At 34.8% G+C, this 19,434-nt stretch overlaps 1 protein-coding gene across 2 annotated transcripts in view; it reads left to right on the forward strand.

Annotated features, from left to right (window-relative positions):
* The window catches only part of LOC131073324 (phytochromobilin:ferredoxin oxidoreductase, chloroplastic), a 203,512-nt gene extending 200,397 nt beyond the window's left edge, over positions 1–3,115 (forward strand). For both annotated transcript variants that reach the window (XM_058009736.2, XM_059211038.1), the window contains exons 4-8: positions 1,073–1,163; positions 1,330–1,461; positions 1,656–1,760; positions 1,942–1,992; positions 2,834–3,115. In XM_058009736.2, coding sequence (XP_057865719.2) covers positions 1,073–1,163; positions 1,330–1,461; positions 1,656–1,760; positions 1,942–1,992; positions 2,834–3,010 — 556 coding nt within the window. In that variant the 3' untranslated portion in view covers positions 3,011–3,115. The remainder of the gene's footprint in view (positions 1–1,072; positions 1,164–1,329; positions 1,462–1,655; positions 1,761–1,941; positions 1,993–2,833) is intronic.
* Positions 3,116–19,434: the final 16,319 nt, after the last annotated feature.

Consider the following 19,434-nt stretch of genomic DNA (forward strand, 5'->3'; position numbering starts at 1 on the left):
TGTCACTTTCTATGCATGCTTAGCTTAATTCTTCTATCAACATTCTTTACAAAAGAGGGTAGCCTTGCTTTCTTAACCCTTGAAACACATTTAGCATCCAATCTTGCATTGTGTGGGATTGGATCTTGTGGGTTTCAACCCCTCTTTTGAATGTAAAGTCCCTCCTAAGTGAAAACCATCAACCCTAGAGTGACTCTCGCTTCTCTCTCCTTGGAGTTGGAAGAGGGGAGAGCAACTAGGGTTCGATCGAGATTTTCCGCTTTACACTGCTTTTGATAAATTCTAAGTATTCTTGTGAACGATGAGGTGATGAGCTGCCTTTTACCAGGCATTAAATTTACAGTTCTGCATGTTTCCAATAAGTTAATTATTTCCTGTATTCATCTAGCTAAATTGATTGAATGACTGTAGCTACTGGCATATACGTTGCCCCAACACAATTGTAAGAATATGTCTTTGATTTGACATGCGCACAACAGAACCCAAACATTAGCTAGTCTTTACACGACCTAACAATGATTGCCAGTTTAACTTCTGTTGTGAATCGTGATTAATGTCCATGCGATATTTAATGACATAAGACAAAGAAACAATTCAAGAAATTTTTCATGGGCATTGGTTATAGCTTTACAAGGATAGATAGTAAGGCCTCATCATCAAACTGACTTATACTTTGTGTGGAGCAATGGACAATATCTTGAATTTTAATCATCTTGAGAGGCATTCTACAGTGGCAGCAAGGACTTCTAATATCATGATCGTGTACATAAAATCCTTTAACTTAAATTTGACAGTCATTTACATATCAAAAAATTAATATTCAATAATAACAATATATATGTTGTCATTTAATAATAAACATAATGTTAGTAATGTTCTATAAGAAAATATAAAAAATAAAATCAACCAGAAAAATAAAATATTATTAATAAATAGAATGAAATATATTGAAATCATTGCATTTATATTGTTTTCTAATTGTTTGGATATATCTTATAAATATTAGGGAAATGTTAACATGGTATAACATTCACGTAGTCTCTGAATACAAGTTATTGCGATGGTTTTGTAGGGATCTCAATCCTCTTTATGTTACGCATAACGAGGAATATAAAAAAAAGTATTATTCAAATTTGATGCCCCTAGCGCAGAAGTATACTGAGGTAATTTGAATTTGCAAATAATACGAATTTCAAGAAGTATATGTTGCAGGTGGTCATGAAAGAATGTAACTGCAGATCGATTGCTGAATCTAGTTGCATGGATTATTATGTTATTTTCAAAATAGATCCATCGCCATGCTTACCATAATGACATCCCTTATTTCAGCTTTTACCATGGGGGGACAAAATTACATCAGAATCTCTAAAGTTTTTCTCTCCAATTGTCATATGGACCAAATTTGCTGCGAGCAAGTACAAGCAAGATGTTTTGTACTCAGCTTTCATGGATTATTTTACGGTATACTCAGCAGGATATGTTTTTTAACTTAATTCTCTATTTAATCTTCAGGATGTTTAGTTGGCTCTGTTACAGGACGTTTGGATATTTGAATTGTTTTTGTGTTAAATTCCCTTCAATTTAGGATTGAGATTTTAGCTGCTAATTGTGCAATTTCATAAATGTAATTTTGAATCACTGCACGTGAGTGGCAGGCATGGCTTAACCTAATGGACGAATCCACCCCAGAGAAAAATGCTGTTAAAATTTTGAGTAACAAGGAAGCTCAGCATCAATATTTACTATGGCGAGCAACCAAGGTTGACCAATAATTTTATTTTCTGAACTTTTGCTTCAAACGCTTGGAGGATACTTACCATTTTACTTTGTTTTCTTCCTGTTGCTTGACTGCACAAAAACACCAGAGAATTAAAAGTGATAAATATATCCAGAGTTATTCTCAAAAATTGATTTATCCTTTTTGTTGTTGCTGTGATGCAGGATCCAGGTCATCCAATTCTAAAAAGACTGCTTGGAGATTCGCTTTCTGAGGCATGTTCTGGTACCTTATCTTTCGTGTGAATGCCATTGTAATTCATGGGTACTATTTGCAACATTATAACAACGAATTTGATAACGAAATGTTCCATGCATTCATTTTTAGAGTCAATACTTCAATGCCAAAATTGAGTTATGCTTTGGTTCATTCTCCATTAAGGAGGGACATTTTATATATATAGGGGAAATGAGAGGCAGGGGGCCATATATATATAGGGTGAATGAGAGGCAGAAACATATACATATACACACACCGTTTTACAAAATCTGGTGGCTTGCATGCATTTTGGAGTCACATAGAGCTTGTTAGCTGGATAAGCGAAGAAATCTAGTACTGGTTTTTTTGAATGACTCAAGTTCGTTTAACTTGTTTTTCCTTTTTAATTGAGCTACCTGCACCCTTATGTTAGATTAGCCGTTTGTTTACTAATAAGTTTGTTGAAGTAGTTAGTATTGATGGACTGCCTTGGAATTTTGGAAGATTTGAGTATTAATAAATTAGACATGAGAGATCTATCGTTTCAAAAATTCAATGGTGTTAATTTTAGTATGTTGAGATATCTATCCACTGCTGATCCTAGCGTATATTAGGAAATTTTGGATGGAGGCTAACTTTGTACAGTATTATCTGTATATTAACTCGTTCATTTTTTAACCAAAAATCATCTTTCTTTCTTAAAATTCAAGTTACAAGTTTGGGAAATGTATTAAGAATCTTGTGTTTAATACAAGAATCATTTTCTTTACGTTCAAGTTACAAGTTTGGAAAAGGCATAAAGAATCTTGTGTTGGAAGATTGTTTTTTTAACATGATATATAATGCAAATTCCTGCAGGAGTTCATATCAGACTTCTTATTTAATGGAGCACTCACGCTGGGAGACAAAAGGTTCTTGGATTTCTTCCCTGAATATAAGTGTGCAGATGGGACAATAAACAAGAAACGCAGTATGGCTGGAAAATCATTTTCCAAACGTCCATGGAATGAAGATGGAAGCTTGATTGAAATGTAGTAACGTTGAAATATCTCTGTATACAAATCTGAAATATGTGCAGATCAGGAAGTAGGAAGTTTTTACAATACGACACTTGAATGTACTTTATCTTAGTTGACATTTCTTGTGGGTTCATTATTTCTTTTTGATAAGGCCTGTCTTAATATTTTAGAGATTCAAAGAAAAGAAAAGTAATAAATTTAGACTAGGCAGACCTCCCCTTGGGCTCAAAACTTATGATTCACGTAAAAGCTCAGAAAGCCTCAAAACAAACCTAAAATATAGAAAATTTCACAATATATATATATCCTCCTCACAACTAATCAGAATGATAGGCAAAAACTTACAGACCTGGCTAGATTTTCAAGTTGAGCCCTTGCGATTCGTTTTAATAAAGTAAGTTCCCAACTCGGCAAGTTTTCAAGAATTTGCCAAGACTACATTATGATTGAAATCCTAGCGAAGACTTGAACATTTGATAAGAGAAAGAGTAGGAGATGGATATCCTAATAAATAGTCGGGAAAATAAATCAAGCTAACTATGCCAGATGGATGGCAAATGAATTAAAGGCCACTCAGTTTTTCTTTTCGTCCATTTTGTCTGAGAGTAATCTTCCTTGCCCTAGATGCAATAAAAGAATCGACAGCCAAGGAGCTCTCCAAGAAGGAAATATTGATTACTTCCTATGATTATCAAAGACATTAAAGAGTCAAGGAAAGGATTACGCCTTTGTGCTTAAAATTTGTAATACCTAGCAGAGTATACTTTATGTCATAATTGGTGCAATTATCATTGAAGTTTCTGAGTAGTGATGGAGACCAACTATGCAATAAATTCAAATTGTTCCTTTGTTGCTCTTGTTGGATATACACGAGAGTGGGCCCTTCGATTGATTCTGACCTCCTCCTTTCGAACCGCAAATCAATGTTATGCTTATTTTTTGGTTTTGTACTGACATTTTTTAGAGCCTCCAGAAGACATTATTTTTCTTGTTGGGATGTAAAACTGTTTTACTTGCTGAAGTTGGTCGTTGGTCTCTACCATTTCACGAAACCTGTGAAGTTATGAAGATTAAAAAATATTCTGCATTTTTTCCTCTTGATAGCTAATAGAGATAAATATATTCATTTGAACAGAACAAAAAACAAACTAAACTAAAAATGAAGGACATGCTGTTCTCTATTAATCTTCATTGTTGACCACTCCTTGGTAGTGGCCTTTCTCGATTTTGCCCTTCTATAGCATGGTAGTGATACTCTAGTGGCCTAACTTTGTGCTTCTAACTTTAAATTGTTGGTAACATACCACATCCTTCAAACCTTATTTTTTTCCTATTTTGATGGAGCTTTCTTTGAATTCTGTATATAGATTAAATAATTGTCGCATCACTTTTATTACAAAATTGTCTTCATGCTCTATGCTTTTTGTCAAAGGAGGAAAAATTGCTATTTGGGAAGATCATTTCCAACCCTAAGCACCCTATGCATTATAAGTTCACTACTCTTTGTGTAATGTCCCCTTCTCCTTAGCATGTGCAATTGTGTTGAGGTTGGCCTATATTTGACCCTCGTAGGCCAAGGAGTTGTTTAGGGGGTTGACATAGTGGTGATTGGTGACTTCACATCTCTTTAATATTTGTTATTTTGATGTTATAAGGAGATAGCACGTATCAGGTGACGTGTTAATTTTATTTAATTATTAAATTAAAGGTACATTAAAAATAACATGTTTAATTAAATAATATAAAGTGTACCTAACCTTATCTTCTAGAAGGTGGTTGTGACATATTATGGAATGGATAAATAGAAGAGAGGAAAGACATGTTGGGCATTAGTTGTTGTTATCTCTTGAATTGAGTTGTGGAGCCACAGGTTGTCCGCATAAGATCTTGGGGAACGATACCTCCCTATTGGTCAGCATAACTGAAGAGGTGAAAGACCCTCTGAAGGGTTGCGAAGAGAGTGGAGAGCATTCAGCTTTCCACATTTGAGCATATGGAGATTTTCATATTAGATCTTGATGGTGCTTCAGACTTGCAGATTTGAGGTTCACTTTGGGTGATGGTGCAGGCTTCCCTTGGACCTAACTAGACAACGATTTTCCTTTTGGCCTTTAGGCGATATCCATTGATGATTTGAGGAGATACATCGAAGCATATATAGTGTTGTTATCATATTAGCTGCAGAACCTGGATTCCCACGATTTTGTTCATATTACCTTCCACATGCATCGATTTTGACTTATCTTGATTCCTAAATTCATAGGGAGGGAAGGCGATCCCTTTGGGATAGCTGGCAAGGCATTTTGATGTCATTTGGAATTTATTTTGGGGTCCGACTTGAGGCAGGTTCGTGGGCTTATGTTCTTTGATCAAAGCTATTAGTGCTTGAAGGCTTGGAGACCACCCATTTAGCAAGGCGCTACCTTTTGGAGGAGGGTCCGATGAATTGAAAGAAGCATTTAGACCACTAGACAACATATGTCTCTTGATTGCAGACCTCCATTGACAGCAACAGAGTCGACATATGGAAGACTTGGATCTCACACATAGGAGTCATAGTAATTGAAGATTTGTATCAGCTATTTCATCGCCTACACTTGGGAACATCAAATCAAGTTCTTTTATCACTCCATTGTTTTAGTATATGTATGTCAGTCCTCAGAACATCTAAGTCACAGCCTTGTATATCAGTCCTTGCTTGGGTCCTTAGATAGCATTTTGTAATAATTATTGAAGAGGATTGAACTAGTTTTGGACTGCATCTTATTTGGATGGTTTTCTGAGATTGTATGCCAATTATTTGTTAAAATGACAACAAGTAGATGTGACTGATAACAAGTCATATTTGGCTCTAATAATTGTGGTTGTTGTTCTAAATCATTCCTATGATATTCTATTAATGTTGTGGCTCATCCTTCAATGAAAAGATTGCTTCAGAATGTCCTCTAAGTTTGATTGAAACTATGAACAACATGATAAACCATGGCAGCCAAGTGTTTGTTGAAATGTCTTGGTGAAAATTATTAAAATTTTATATCAGAAATTAGTAGGGACATTACAGTGGTATCAAAGCTTTCATCCTACCATTGTGTGATCAAAATTGGTGAATGAGTGCAAGGGAAGTAAGGTACTATAACAGGGAACAGCTGAGACAATAGTACCAAAACCCACAGGTACCTAACGTAGACACATTATCAGCAGCATTGAGGGAAAGGGATGCTAGAAAAATGGCGGAAGATGACAAAGATGCTCGGGTAGAGAGAAAGTTTGACACCATGTTGGACATGATATCAATATTGTTGGGCAAGATGGAGCAGCAGTCCAACAATGACACCAATTACCAAAGAAATGAAGTTGAACACAGCGGGAGCAATGAAAACATCAAAAATATTGAAGGAGATAGGTTTGCCCAAAGGACTACTACCAGGGGATCAGCCTCTAGACCACTTTTCCCCACTTTCACACCAAGGGAGAACCCTCCTGTAGTTGTTGCTAACACATTTGGAGATGAAGCAAGGCAAGCGTACTGAGAGTATACTGCATTACCTACTGATTTGAAGGACTAGTGGACCTTTGATCAATACATGAATCAAAGGAATAGAAGAGGTGGAGCTAGAAATGATCACTACAATCCACCAAGGAATGATTATCAGCAGACACTTGGTAAGATACCTATGCCTTATTTTGATGGCAGCAATAAATGTACAACAAAGTCTTGGGTGCAGAAGCTTGATAATTATCTTTCCTTAAGACCAATGCCGGAAGAAGATGCAATTAAGTTTGCCACTTTGCATCTAGAAGGGGCTGCCCATGAGTGGTGGTACCACGGGTTAGTAACCCTCGGTCATAACTTAATCACCACATATGCATAATTCACTGAGAAGCTCATTGACAGATTTGATGTAAAGGACCCTGAGGTAAACTTTCGTGAGCTAGCTCAACTTAAGCAATATGGCTCCCTTGAATCATACATTACTGAATTCCAGTAGTTGTCAGTCATGGTTCCTAGCATTAGCAAAAGAAGATTGGTAGTCCTGTTCACTGAAGGGCTAATGGAACCTCTCAAAGGTTGGTTGAAAGCTTTTGACCCCCCCTCTCTACAAGAAGCAATTAAAAAGGCAAGAGGAATGGAATTTGCAGCGCCTACCAGCAAGTTCTCTTCGAAAGGATCCTCTTCCTATCACGATAATAAGAAGTTTCAGAAGAAGGATGACAAAGCTAAGGAGAAGTCCAATTTCCCTCTTGATCGTGAGACATTGAATGATTTGAGGAAGAAGAAATTATGCTTCTATTGTAAGGGGCCTTATGATGCTAATCATGATTGTCCCTTAAGGCCCAAGGGTAAAGCAATTAGAGCTATGTGGACACTAAATGAAGGATCAGATTCTGACCAGCAAACTGATAATGAAGATTCTGAGTCAGAGAAGTCAGAACCAGAAGGAGAAGTTGAACGTGAGGTGAAACTCAAGGAGGCTCACCTCACTAGCATTCATCGTGAGGGCTCTTTCAGGATGAGAAGTGTTCTTGCTGGGCAGAAAGTCGTCACACTTCTTAACACTGGTGCAACCCATAATTTCATTGATGCAAGGCTTGTGGAAAGACGGGGCATACACACTGAAGATTTTGAGGGAATAAGAGTTAAGGTTGTTGATGGTTACACTCTTAAGTGTGACAGAATGGTACCTAACTTGCCTATGCGCTTGAATAATTTTGAATTCTAGGCAGATTTCTATGTTGTGAATATGGGTGACACCGATATGGTCTAGGTATGACATGGCTGCATGACATTGGCATATTTACTCTCAACCTTCGTGAGATGGAAATGAGGTTTGAAATGGATGGAAAGACACATGTGTTTAAGGCACTCCGGGACACTAGCTCCAGGTGTATTTCATTCAAGAGGATGGAACGTCTCTTGCGTCATGACATGATCGAGTGGGCAGCAGGATGTGTTTTGAAACCTATGCAAGAGGAACAACAAAAGCCCATCTATCCACCTGACATCCAGGAGCTGAGGATTAAGCATGACAAGGTCTTCAGTGAGATTCCACCTAGAGCACCTCCTGATAAAGGAATTGAACATATCATTGAGTTGGGAGAAGGGGCTAAGTCAGTGATAATCACTCCCTACAGACATCCCAAACGGCTCAAGGATGAGATAGAGAAAACCATCAAGGAGCTATTAGCTATGGGACATATCCGACCTCGTAAGTCACCTTTTGCTTCATCTGTAGTTTTGGTCAAAAAGAAAGATGGAACATTGCGTATGTGCATAGACTACAGATTGCTTAACAGGAAGGCCATCAAGAATAGGTATCCAATTCCTAGAATTGATGAGTTGATTGATGAGCTCCATGGTGCACAATATTTTTCTAAGATTGACTTAAGGTTGGGTTATCACTAGATATGAGTTAGGGAGAAGGACATTGAGAAGACGGCCTTCCGATTTCATTGTGGTCATTTTGAGTTTGTGGTTATGCCCATCGGGTTAACCAATGCACTTGCCACCTTCCAGTCTACAATGAACATGATATTTCATTCTCAGCTGCGGAAATTTGTGCTAGTTCTCTTTGATGACATTTTGGTATACAACAGGACTTGGGCAGAACACATTGCACATCTAGATACTGTTCTGGGTATTCTTGGTAAGGAGTCTTTTTATGCCAAGGAATCCAAGTGTGACTTGGGCATGACAGAGTTGCTTTATTTGGGTCACATCATCAGTGTAGAGGGTGTACGCATGGATCCCGATAAGATCGAGGAGATTGTAGAATGGTCTACACCTGAGAATTTGACATGGCTTAGAGGTTTCTTGGGCTTATGTGGTTTCTATCGCAGGTTTGTTAATGGATACTCCCAACATGTAGCTCCGCTCACTGATTTGACTAAAAAGGGAGGTTTTGTTTGGTCTCCCGAAGCACAGGAGTGTTTTGAGATGTTCAAATGAATTATGACCACTTGCCTAGTAATTGCATTACCAGACTTCAATAAACCCTTTGAGTTGCAAGGTGATGCTTTAGGAGAAGGGATTGGGGTTGTCCTTATGCAGGACAAACATCCGATTGCATTTGAGAGCAGGAAGTTGAGGAGTCTTGAGAGGAGCTACAACATTTATGACAAAGAAATGTTGGCCATCATGCATGCCTTGGCCAAATTCAGGCAGTATTTGGTAGGTAGCAAATTTATAGTAAAAACAAACCACAACAGCTTGAGACATTTCCTTGGGCAGCAGGATCTTAATGATAGACATCAGAAATGGGTGAGTAAGCTGCAATCATATGACTTTGACATTTCTTTTGTCAAAGGGTCACAGAATGTAGTGGTTGATGCACTATCTCACTGCCCTCATTTGAGCTCCATGGCACAGATTTCAAAAGATTGGAAGCACATGATTATGGCAGAATATGCCAAGGACTCTTGGGCTTCAGGTTTCATTGAGGGGTTGACTCATCATGACAGATATTCCATTGTGAATGATTTAATCATTTACAAGGGGGGGATCTTTTTGACCCCAAGATCGATTGTAAAGAACATAGTGATGAGAACCTTTCATGATACACCCATGGCAGGTCATCCCAGTTACTACAAGACATATAAACAGGTGTGGGAAAGATTCACATGGAAAGGTTTGAAATCAGATGTTCTTCGTTATGTTAGAGAGTGTCTTGTGTGTCAGCAGAATAAGTAGGACCACACATACCCTGCAAGTTTACTTCAGCCACTTCCGATTCCTGATAGGAAGTGGGAATGCATTTCCATGGACTTCATTACAGGTTTACCCAAGGTGCAGGGTAAGGATTGTATCTATGTAGTGGTTGACCGTTTGACTAAATATGCCCATTTCCTTCCGATCACCACTACACATTCCGCTACACAGGTAGCAGAGCTATTCTTCAGGGAGATATTCAGATTGCATGGCTTACCTCGGAGTATAGTGAGTGACAGAGATAGCAGGTTTATGAGCCATTTCTGGCAAGAGCTTTTCAGACTTTGTGGAATTGAGCTCACTCCAAGCACCAACTACCACTCGCAGACAAACAGAAATAGTGAATAAATGGGTAGAGGGATATCTCAGGAACTACATTGCGGGGCAGCAGAAGGGTTGGGTCAAGTGGATATACCTTTGTGAGTATTGTTATAATACCACTTACCACCCTTCTATTCAGATGACACCATTTATGCAATTGTATGGATATGAGGCACCTAGCTTTATGGATCTGTTGTTCAATGATACTAGAGTGCCTAGCGCTAGGGATATGCTACAAGAGAATCAGGATGTCATGAGAGCCCTTCGAGAGAATCTTCAGAAAGAACAAAACCAACAAAAGCAGTACGCGGATCAGAGGAGAGTAGAGAGAACATTTGAAGTGGGCGATATGGTATATTTGATGCTACAGCCGTATAGACAGTCTACTCTCAAGAGGAGCGGTACCGAGAAACTTAAGCCACGATACTATGGATCTTACAGGATTATCAGGCGTGTGGGAGAGGTGGCTTATCAGCTTGAGCTACCGACGGATAGTAGAGTGCATAATGTCTTCCATGTTTCACGCCTCAAGAAGGCGTTAGGGCATCATGTGACTCCTTCCATGACTTTGCCACCCTTGGATGATGAGGGTAAGTTGATTTTAGTACATGAAGCTATCTTGGATGTTAGGGAGAAGCGGTTGAGGAAGAGAGCTATCAGGGAATATTTGATTAAATGGAAGCATTTGCCGATTGAGGATGCTACTTGGAAAGGTAAGGAGATTTTGCAGCATCCTGCATTGAGATTGCTTGAGGACAAGCAATTTCAGGGAGGGTGGATTGTAATGTCCCCTTCTCCTTAGCACGTGCAATTGTGTGGAGGTTGGCCTATATTTGACCCTCGTAGGCCAAGGAGTTGTTTAGGGGGTCAACATAGCGGTGATTGGTGACTTCACATCTCTTTAATATTTATTATTTTGATGTTATAAGGAGATAACATGTATCAGGAGACGTGTTAATTTTATTTAACTATTAAATTAAAGGTACATTAAAAATAACATGTTTAATTAAATAATATAAAGTGTACCTAACCTTATCTTCTAGAAGGTGGTTGTGACATATTATGTAATGGATAAATAGAAGAGAGGAAAGACATGCTGGGCATCAGTTGTTGCTATCTCGTGAATTGAGTTGTGGAGCCACAAGTTGTCCGCAGAAGATCTTGGGGAACGATACCTCCCTATTGGTCAACATAACTGAAGAGGTGAAAGACCCTCTGAAGGGTTGCGAAGAGAGTGGAGAGCATTCAACTTTCCACATTTGAGCATAAGGAGATTTTCATATCAGATCTTGATGGTGCTTCAGACTTGCGGATTTGAGGGTTCACTTTGGGTGATGGTGTAGGCTTCCCTTGGGCCTAACTAGACATCGATTTTCCTATTGGCCTTTAGGCGATATCCATTGATGATTTGAGGAGATACATCGAAGCATATATAGTGTTGTTATCATATTAGCTGCAGAACCTAGATTCCTACGATTTTGTTCATATTACCTTCCACATGCATCAATTTTGACTTATCTTGATTCCTAAATTCATAGGAAGGGAAGGCGATCCCTTTGGATAGTTGGCAAGGCATTTTGATGTCATTTGGAATTTATTTTGGGGTCCGACCTGAGGCAGGTTTGTGGGTTTATGTTCTTTGATCAGAGCTATTAGTGCTTGAAGGCTTGGAGACCACCCATTGAGCAAGCGCTACCTTTTGGAGGAGGGTCCGATGAATTGGAAGAAGCATTTAGACCTCTAGACAACACATGTCTCTTGATTGCAAACCTCCATTGATAGTAGCAAAGTCGACATATGGAAGACTTGGATCTCGCACATAGGAGTCATAGTAATTGAAAATTTGTATCAGCTATTTCATCACCTACACCTGGGAACATCAAATCAGGTTCTTTTATCACTCCATTGTTTCAGTATATGTATGTCAGTCCCTAGTCCCTTAGAACATCTGAGTCACAGTCTTGTATATCAGTCCTTGCTTGGGTCCTTAGATAGCATTTTGTAATAATTATTGAAGAGGATTGAACTAGTTTTGGTTTGCATCTTATTTGGATGGTTTTCTGAGGGTGTATGCCAATTATTTGTTAAAATGACAACAAGTAGATGTGACTGATAACAAGTCCTATTTGGCCCTGATAAATGTGGTTGTTGTTCTAAATCATTCCTATGATATTCTATTAATGTTGTGGCTCATCCTTGAATGAAAAGATTGCTTCAGAATGTCCTCTAAGTCTGATTGAAACTATGAAAAACATGATAAACCATGGCAGCCAAGTGTTTGTTGAAATGTCTTGGTGAAAATTATTAAAATTTAATATCAGAAATTAGTAGGGACATTACACTTTGTCTCAACTCACTCCAAAGACTAGAAGATTGGAAATCCACATATGAAAGTTGATCCTTCCATTTGTATCCAAGCTCGTAGCTCTTAGTCAAATGTTTAAATTATGTGCCACGTGACAACTTGCATAACAATAGTAAATAATTTTCTTAAATCAATTCTAACCCACAACCAACTATGTCCTCAAATTGTCCATGTGATCACATCTATTATAAAAGATATCATTTACATTTAAACAAAGATGATAAATAAAGAAAATGAATTGGAAGGAACTCACTTAGATATTTCAGCCTTCAATAGTATAGATTTTCAAACTATTCAAGTAAAACCTAAAACCATGGGTTCCATTGTTCCTTGTCTATGATGATATGGAATGTCCTTTGGCCTTAAACCAAACACAAAAAAAGCTCATGCCCTTACCCACTCTAGTCATATCCTATCTACCAATCTACTCCAATCCTTACATGTATTTCTTATCAAGAAAACTTTAACTCCACAAAATAAAGTATGAATATTTAAAACTTAATTTTTAGTCTTTTGTGAATACCACTAAGAGATTTATTTTTGCAAATTTATATTCTTTATATTAAAATTGTCATGCCCCCATATATACATATAGAAATGAGTGTAAACACAATGTAACAAACCTTTTTTTTTTTACAATAGTTACATGTTAATAGTTACACCACTATCTATATTGAATTATTCACACCTAACATTCTCACAAATATATCTAAAATAAGGGTTTACTAGTTGAGCAAAAGAGAAATGACAATAAAATTGATGTCAAACCAAATATGATGGAAATCTCATTCATATCACCTAAGAAAAGTGAAGATAAGATAATATAACATGATGCCAACATTATTATGCATGACATTGTAAAATGAATATCACACATGAGTAATTTCTATTTAAGTTTTTGAGAGTAAGCCATGAATCTTTGTTGACCAATATATTCTAGGGGTCCAAAGAAAACAAACAAAAAATTAAATAAATATTGGATCTAACCAAACATCTAACATTATTTAAATAGTCTTTGAACTATCTTAGAATTTAGAAATAAGTGATAACACTTAACAAATAAATCAACATTCATTCAAGTCACTTAGCTAGGCACCAAAGTAAGAGAGCAATCAACTATAAGTTACATAGCTAATTAATCAAACACTAATAACATAGTTATCTATTTAATTTCCACATTCTCATTTTACAAACTTTAATCCTAAACCAAGGAGCAAAGCAAAAGTTACAATAATCTTTCATGTTATCTAATTATAGTATCTAGATATGTTGTGACAATTATACTAATAAAGTTCTCATTATTTTCTATTTTCAGTTTTATTAAATTCATACACTAAAGTACAATACACAATGATATTATATGTATCCTTTTATCATGAACTTGGTTATTGATGTCTACTTTTTTTTCATCTTCTTTAGTACAAGTATGCCAAAATGGTCAAAAATTTAGATTAAGAGATCAAATGCTCGAGAATTCATTTTTTCAAGTTAATTCATAATTTAATTTTTAAGTATCCCATATTAATATATGTACAATTACAATGATCAATTCCATCATAAAGTTATAGTGCAATCTTGTAACTTTACTAGATATACAACTATTTCGTTAAAAGAAAGAAACCTATATACTAGGTTATAGTAATTTTATATAAACCATAAGTGCATAATAACTATATTCTATCTATATATCATTGTCACGTCACCTAGAAATATGACATCAAGCTAAAAATAAATTCTCATTAACAATGTAAATTCAATGACTTGATCTTATAAAGATTCCTCACACGTTAAACTAGGATGAAATTTGGTATGGGCATACGAATGTTAAATAACTCAAAAGACAAAAGATGCATTTAAATGAATAATTAGTATTTATTTTTATACTTTATGTATGGTTCAAGAAAGTGAGAATCGTGGTAGGACATAATCAAATCCAGATATTAATTATGTAAAATGATTTTGAAAAATATTAAACATCAAAAAGAGAGATGAGGGGGTTTCCATCATTCATAATGACTTGTCATTTACAAAATATGGACAATAATTATAATAGAAAATATCAATTTAAGTAATTAGACCTAAAACTCAACAAGTATTGATTGAAAACATGATTAGAGGATATGCTCAATATGGTATTGATATAGGTTTTGTGTAAAGGTTAGTATTACAACCGAGTGAACTCACAATGTTGGTTCCCACTTTTTGGTACATCCTGATTTTTCCTGAAATCATATATTTTTTAGAAAATATAATGATTTAAGCTTTAAGAGGTCCCATTTTAAGTAATTAATTGAAGAGAGTTAGATCAGAGGCTCTTAGATCAAAATTTCTTGGATAGAACCTCTATACTTCTAAATCATATTTGCAATGGAGTCTCCTTTGCATCTATCAAATGTTGATAAAAAACTAAGTTTACATTAGCTTTTGGGGGGTCAAATGAATTCATTTAGGATTTTTGGTTTTTTAAGTATTTAGTCCTTATTATAAGCTTTCCAAATAGTATAATTTTTAATATATTTTTATTTTATTTCTTATGAATGTAGGTTTTTCACCAAACATGAACTTCTTTGTTCAATGCATTGGGCCTTTGCATCTATCAAATGCTGATAAAAAACTAAGTTTACATTAGCTTTGGGGGGTCAAATGAATTCATTTAGAAGTTTTGTTTTTTTAAGTATTTAGTCCTTATTATAAGCTTTCCAAATAGTATAATTTTTAATATATTTAATTTCATTAATATATTTTTATTTTATTTCTTATGAATGTAGGTTTTTCACCGAACATGAACTTCTTTGTTCAATGCATTGGGAAAAATAGTAAACTAATTCAAAAAAAATCTAAAAAATATCTATGCACTAGGTATTGATGTCTTCTTTCTAACAAAAAAGATAAAATTGAATTTTGATATATATAGAACAAATTATGTGTTCAAACGTACACCTATATCTAAATTATAATTAGTCGGACTTCAAAACTTAATAAAATAAAAAAATATTCAACATATCACTATCAAACCAACTGCATGCCTTGGTTATTGATGTTACAAACCAAAATTCAAAAGAAATAAGTTTTTATCATTTGCGTTTTGGGATGTACATCACTCTTAAAAAAAGTTGTTTGTTGTAAAAAACTACTTTTTGAGGGAGATGGAAAAATCAACAAAAATTTATTCAAATAAATTTTAAAAAAAAATATTTAGAATCTACAAACAAGATTTTACAAATCACTAGTTTACATCATCTTCAAATTCTTAACGGTTTAAAAGTTATAGATGTCGGAAAGTGAAGGTTTTTTTCAAAATGTTCATCTAAGTGTCAAAGTTGGTCAAAAAGTGGGAACTAGTATTGTGAGTTCACCCAACCACTCAAGTAAACTTTTATTAAAAAAATGAAAGCAAGTTAATTATTTGACAAAATTACTCTAGAGATATTAATCTACAATAGAGGTGTGTTGGTTTGACCAATGCTTCAAATTAACTTCCAAGTGTATAAGAATTGTTGGATGAAACACCTTTAAGAGTAGTGGTCGTGTGGAATGCCATGAAGGTGAGATAAATATGAAATGAATTTAGAAACATAATTTTTATTTTCATAAAATTCAAGACTTCAAAGACCTTTCAAAAGGTGCAAAACAAATTGATCTATTTTTTTTAAAAAAAAGGTTATACTCACATAATTAAAACCTAGAGAAAAATTACCATAACTTAACCAAAACATAATATTATTCTACCTGCAAATATGGAATAGAAAGAAAAATTAATGTTAACCCATAAATTTTCTTGAAGATTTTCCACAAAGCAAGAAAATAAAAAGGTATAAAGGTTTGCATAAGTCTATCTAAATAAATAATATCACCGAAACAACCAAGTTTATTTATTCCTAAAATATAATTTGCATGTTATCTGGAACTAACATTTAATGGGTTTCTTCAATATGAAATGAATTACATAATATCCAAATATTAGCTTAAATGAATAGACGAAGAAAATGTTATGGTTAAAACATTATTATCCCCTATGTCAAGCAAGAAATTGTTATAAAACAATCCTATAAATTTAATCATACAAACTAGCAAACATGATTCTCAAATATAAAATTTAAATGGTTTTTTAAATGGCAATTTCGAAACAACATTGTCAAAATTTGTGCAAACCCAGATGACAAATTGTAAGTTATAATCAAATATTGACACCCTCTTTGAAAAACAATAAATTGTTATAAGACAATCCTATATATTTGGTCACCTAGAATGATTGACATATGATTTAGAGATAGAATTTAAAGGGTTTTTGCAATACAAATTTTTGTATGAAATATCTAAAAATTTGGTCAAACACAATTGACCCATTTACAATCCATGATTAAAATATTGTTGTTCTATATTTCAAAACAATGAATTGCCAAGTGAAAAAATACCAATATACAACTTTTAAAATCATTTCTCATAGATACCCATTGATGTCACAATACCATTTATATGTTTGATTTTTCAATGCCACTTCACAACAATCTTCCATTTTCATTACCATTTCACCACATTACACATTTCAAAAGGATACTCATATCCACAAAATTGAGATTGTGGGTACTCATACCGAAAACCTTCAAAATGGGAGCCACACCCACTCAAACCCCATCACATGGAGGATATAACTCTCATGAGAGTTCACTCCACAAGAATAAAACAATCGATGCAACAAATTTAATCCACAAACACGTGTTTCACAAGAGATTCACAATTTTTGCAATGATTACACAAAAGAAAGAAATACTCTAAGAAAACATTTCCCAAATATTACAAAATTTGAAAAAAAGAAAAAAAAGAGAGAATTTAAATCCCACCTTAAAATGTTTCCCAATTTTGTAGATATGATGAAGATCCTACAAGCATCTTCTATCTAATTCTTCTTTTCTACCCTGCTTTATTTCCTCTCAAACATGATAAGTTTGTTCTCCAAAATCAAAAACTCAAAAGGAACCCAGAATTAAAAAAAATAATAGAAAACGAAAAATTCCCCTCTCCTCTTAGAAGAACATACAAAGAAAAAGGGAAAAACTTCCTCCCCCTAACTACCTCACAATAAACTAATTTCTTCATTTTTGTAACTCTTTTGAAATGGCAAATTTAAGGTTCCTAGAAACATTTTAAAAATATCTTTTTAAGGTTAAAATATCTCTCCCCTATACCTAAAACCTCGGGTTAAATTTTAAATATACAAACTTGATTATTCCACTTAAAATTCACTCCTAAAATTTCTTAAAATAAAACTTATGAAACAACTCCCACAAGAACAACAATAATAAATTTTCCTCATAAACAACTTAACATAATAAGACACATTAGACTTCACATACAACATAATGACAACACAACATTGCCGATATAATATATGATTTTAACTACAACATATTGAGACTAGCTGCACAAGTAAGAACCATAGTTTGGAATTGCTATGCGACCCCAAATTCCCATGAACACTTCACTTGCACACTTGGTGCATAGACATTAGTACATTATAGGTAACCATCATAGCCAAAGCATAGTAACCAATCTCTATTATACATCAGTAATACATTTTAAATCAATTATCCTAACACTTCCACAATCCATGTCTATAACATTTATTCATTAAATCAAATTATAATTGACTAGTTTATGAACCTCATAGTTGAGTGTTCTATCTGTTATAATTTAATGTCAATAAACCTCATATTTTAATTTCACATAAAGAGAAATAATCTAGTATCACAATTTATCTAGAAAATAACATTAGCAAACCTAAATTTCATCAAATAGTCATACCAAACCAATTTGTATAACCATAATAATACCAACTATGTCTATGAAAATTAAAAACAACATCCATGGTGCTCATCATAGTAATGTCCAAAGCATAAGAAATCATAAAACCATCACTCATGAGTCATAATAGTATTTAAGTATCATATAATCAAAAGTCATTGAGTATTGTTAGAGTAATTAGATAATATCCTAATTACTCCAACACCCACCCACACCCCCTTTTAAGATTAACTTAGGGATAATCTAAAGAGATAATGATGCATCCAAGAATGCAAGTACGAATGGGTCTTGAAAACATGGCCTGATTAGGTAATCATGTACAAACCAATGCAATCTCTCACAACAAGAGGAAAGGAGAAAACCACATGAGAATAAACTCCTCTCCAAAAGATAGAAAATGAAATAACTACACTAGTGAAAGAAGAAAAGATAGAGGACTCAATATGACCACCCAAGGGTTGCTTCTATCACAATAATACAATGAATATCCCCTCCCTCTATATGAGAGAAATAATGAAGATAGGAATCCCCCAAATGAAGAAGTAGTTCATGTGCCAATAGTTAAAGCCTAAAGACAAAACTCAATCCACTGCCTACAAATAACATTTCTCCCCTTAGGAAGAAATAAATCCATTATAGATGGGAGAAACCATTTTTATAAACTAGAAGAAATTTGAATCCAAATCCAAATAGTGTGTGTGCCTCTGAAAATTGCTTAAATGTTGCTATGTTGGTCCATTAAGGATGATGGTGTCGCAAACCAATTAGGAACATGCATAATCAATGTAGAAGGTGACAATGCAGGACTTCATGAAAATTGATGTAGAACAAGTTCTATGGGAAATTAAGATGGGTTCACAACACTGTCGAGGCTATCAAACAAGAGGAGATGAATGCCCTTAAAATAATCCTCCAAATCTACAATATGAGACTCCACAAACAAGGATGATATGTTTGCAAGATCCAAATCCCAAGTTGTTATGTCTAGAAGAATAATGTCTTGTTGTATTGAATCAATGGGATCATGCATGTGGCAATGCCAAGGTCTTTAGGAACAACAAATGTAGATTGAGATGGTGCCTCAATGTAAATGAAAATTAAGGTAAAAGTCTTTGATCCATCGGGACATGAAAGACTTGTGATATACTTAAACATCTCAAAAGTACCACAATCATAGGGTATACAATTTGTCGTGTTGGAGAAATTAGGACATTATCTAATTAATTATAATAGTCATTTCTTAATT

This window comes from Cryptomeria japonica, chromosome 9 (assembly GCF_030272615.1).
Source record: "Cryptomeria japonica chromosome 9, Sugi_1.0, whole genome shotgun sequence".
NCBI lineage: Eukaryota > Viridiplantae > Streptophyta > Pinopsida > Cupressales > Cupressaceae > Cryptomeria > Cryptomeria japonica.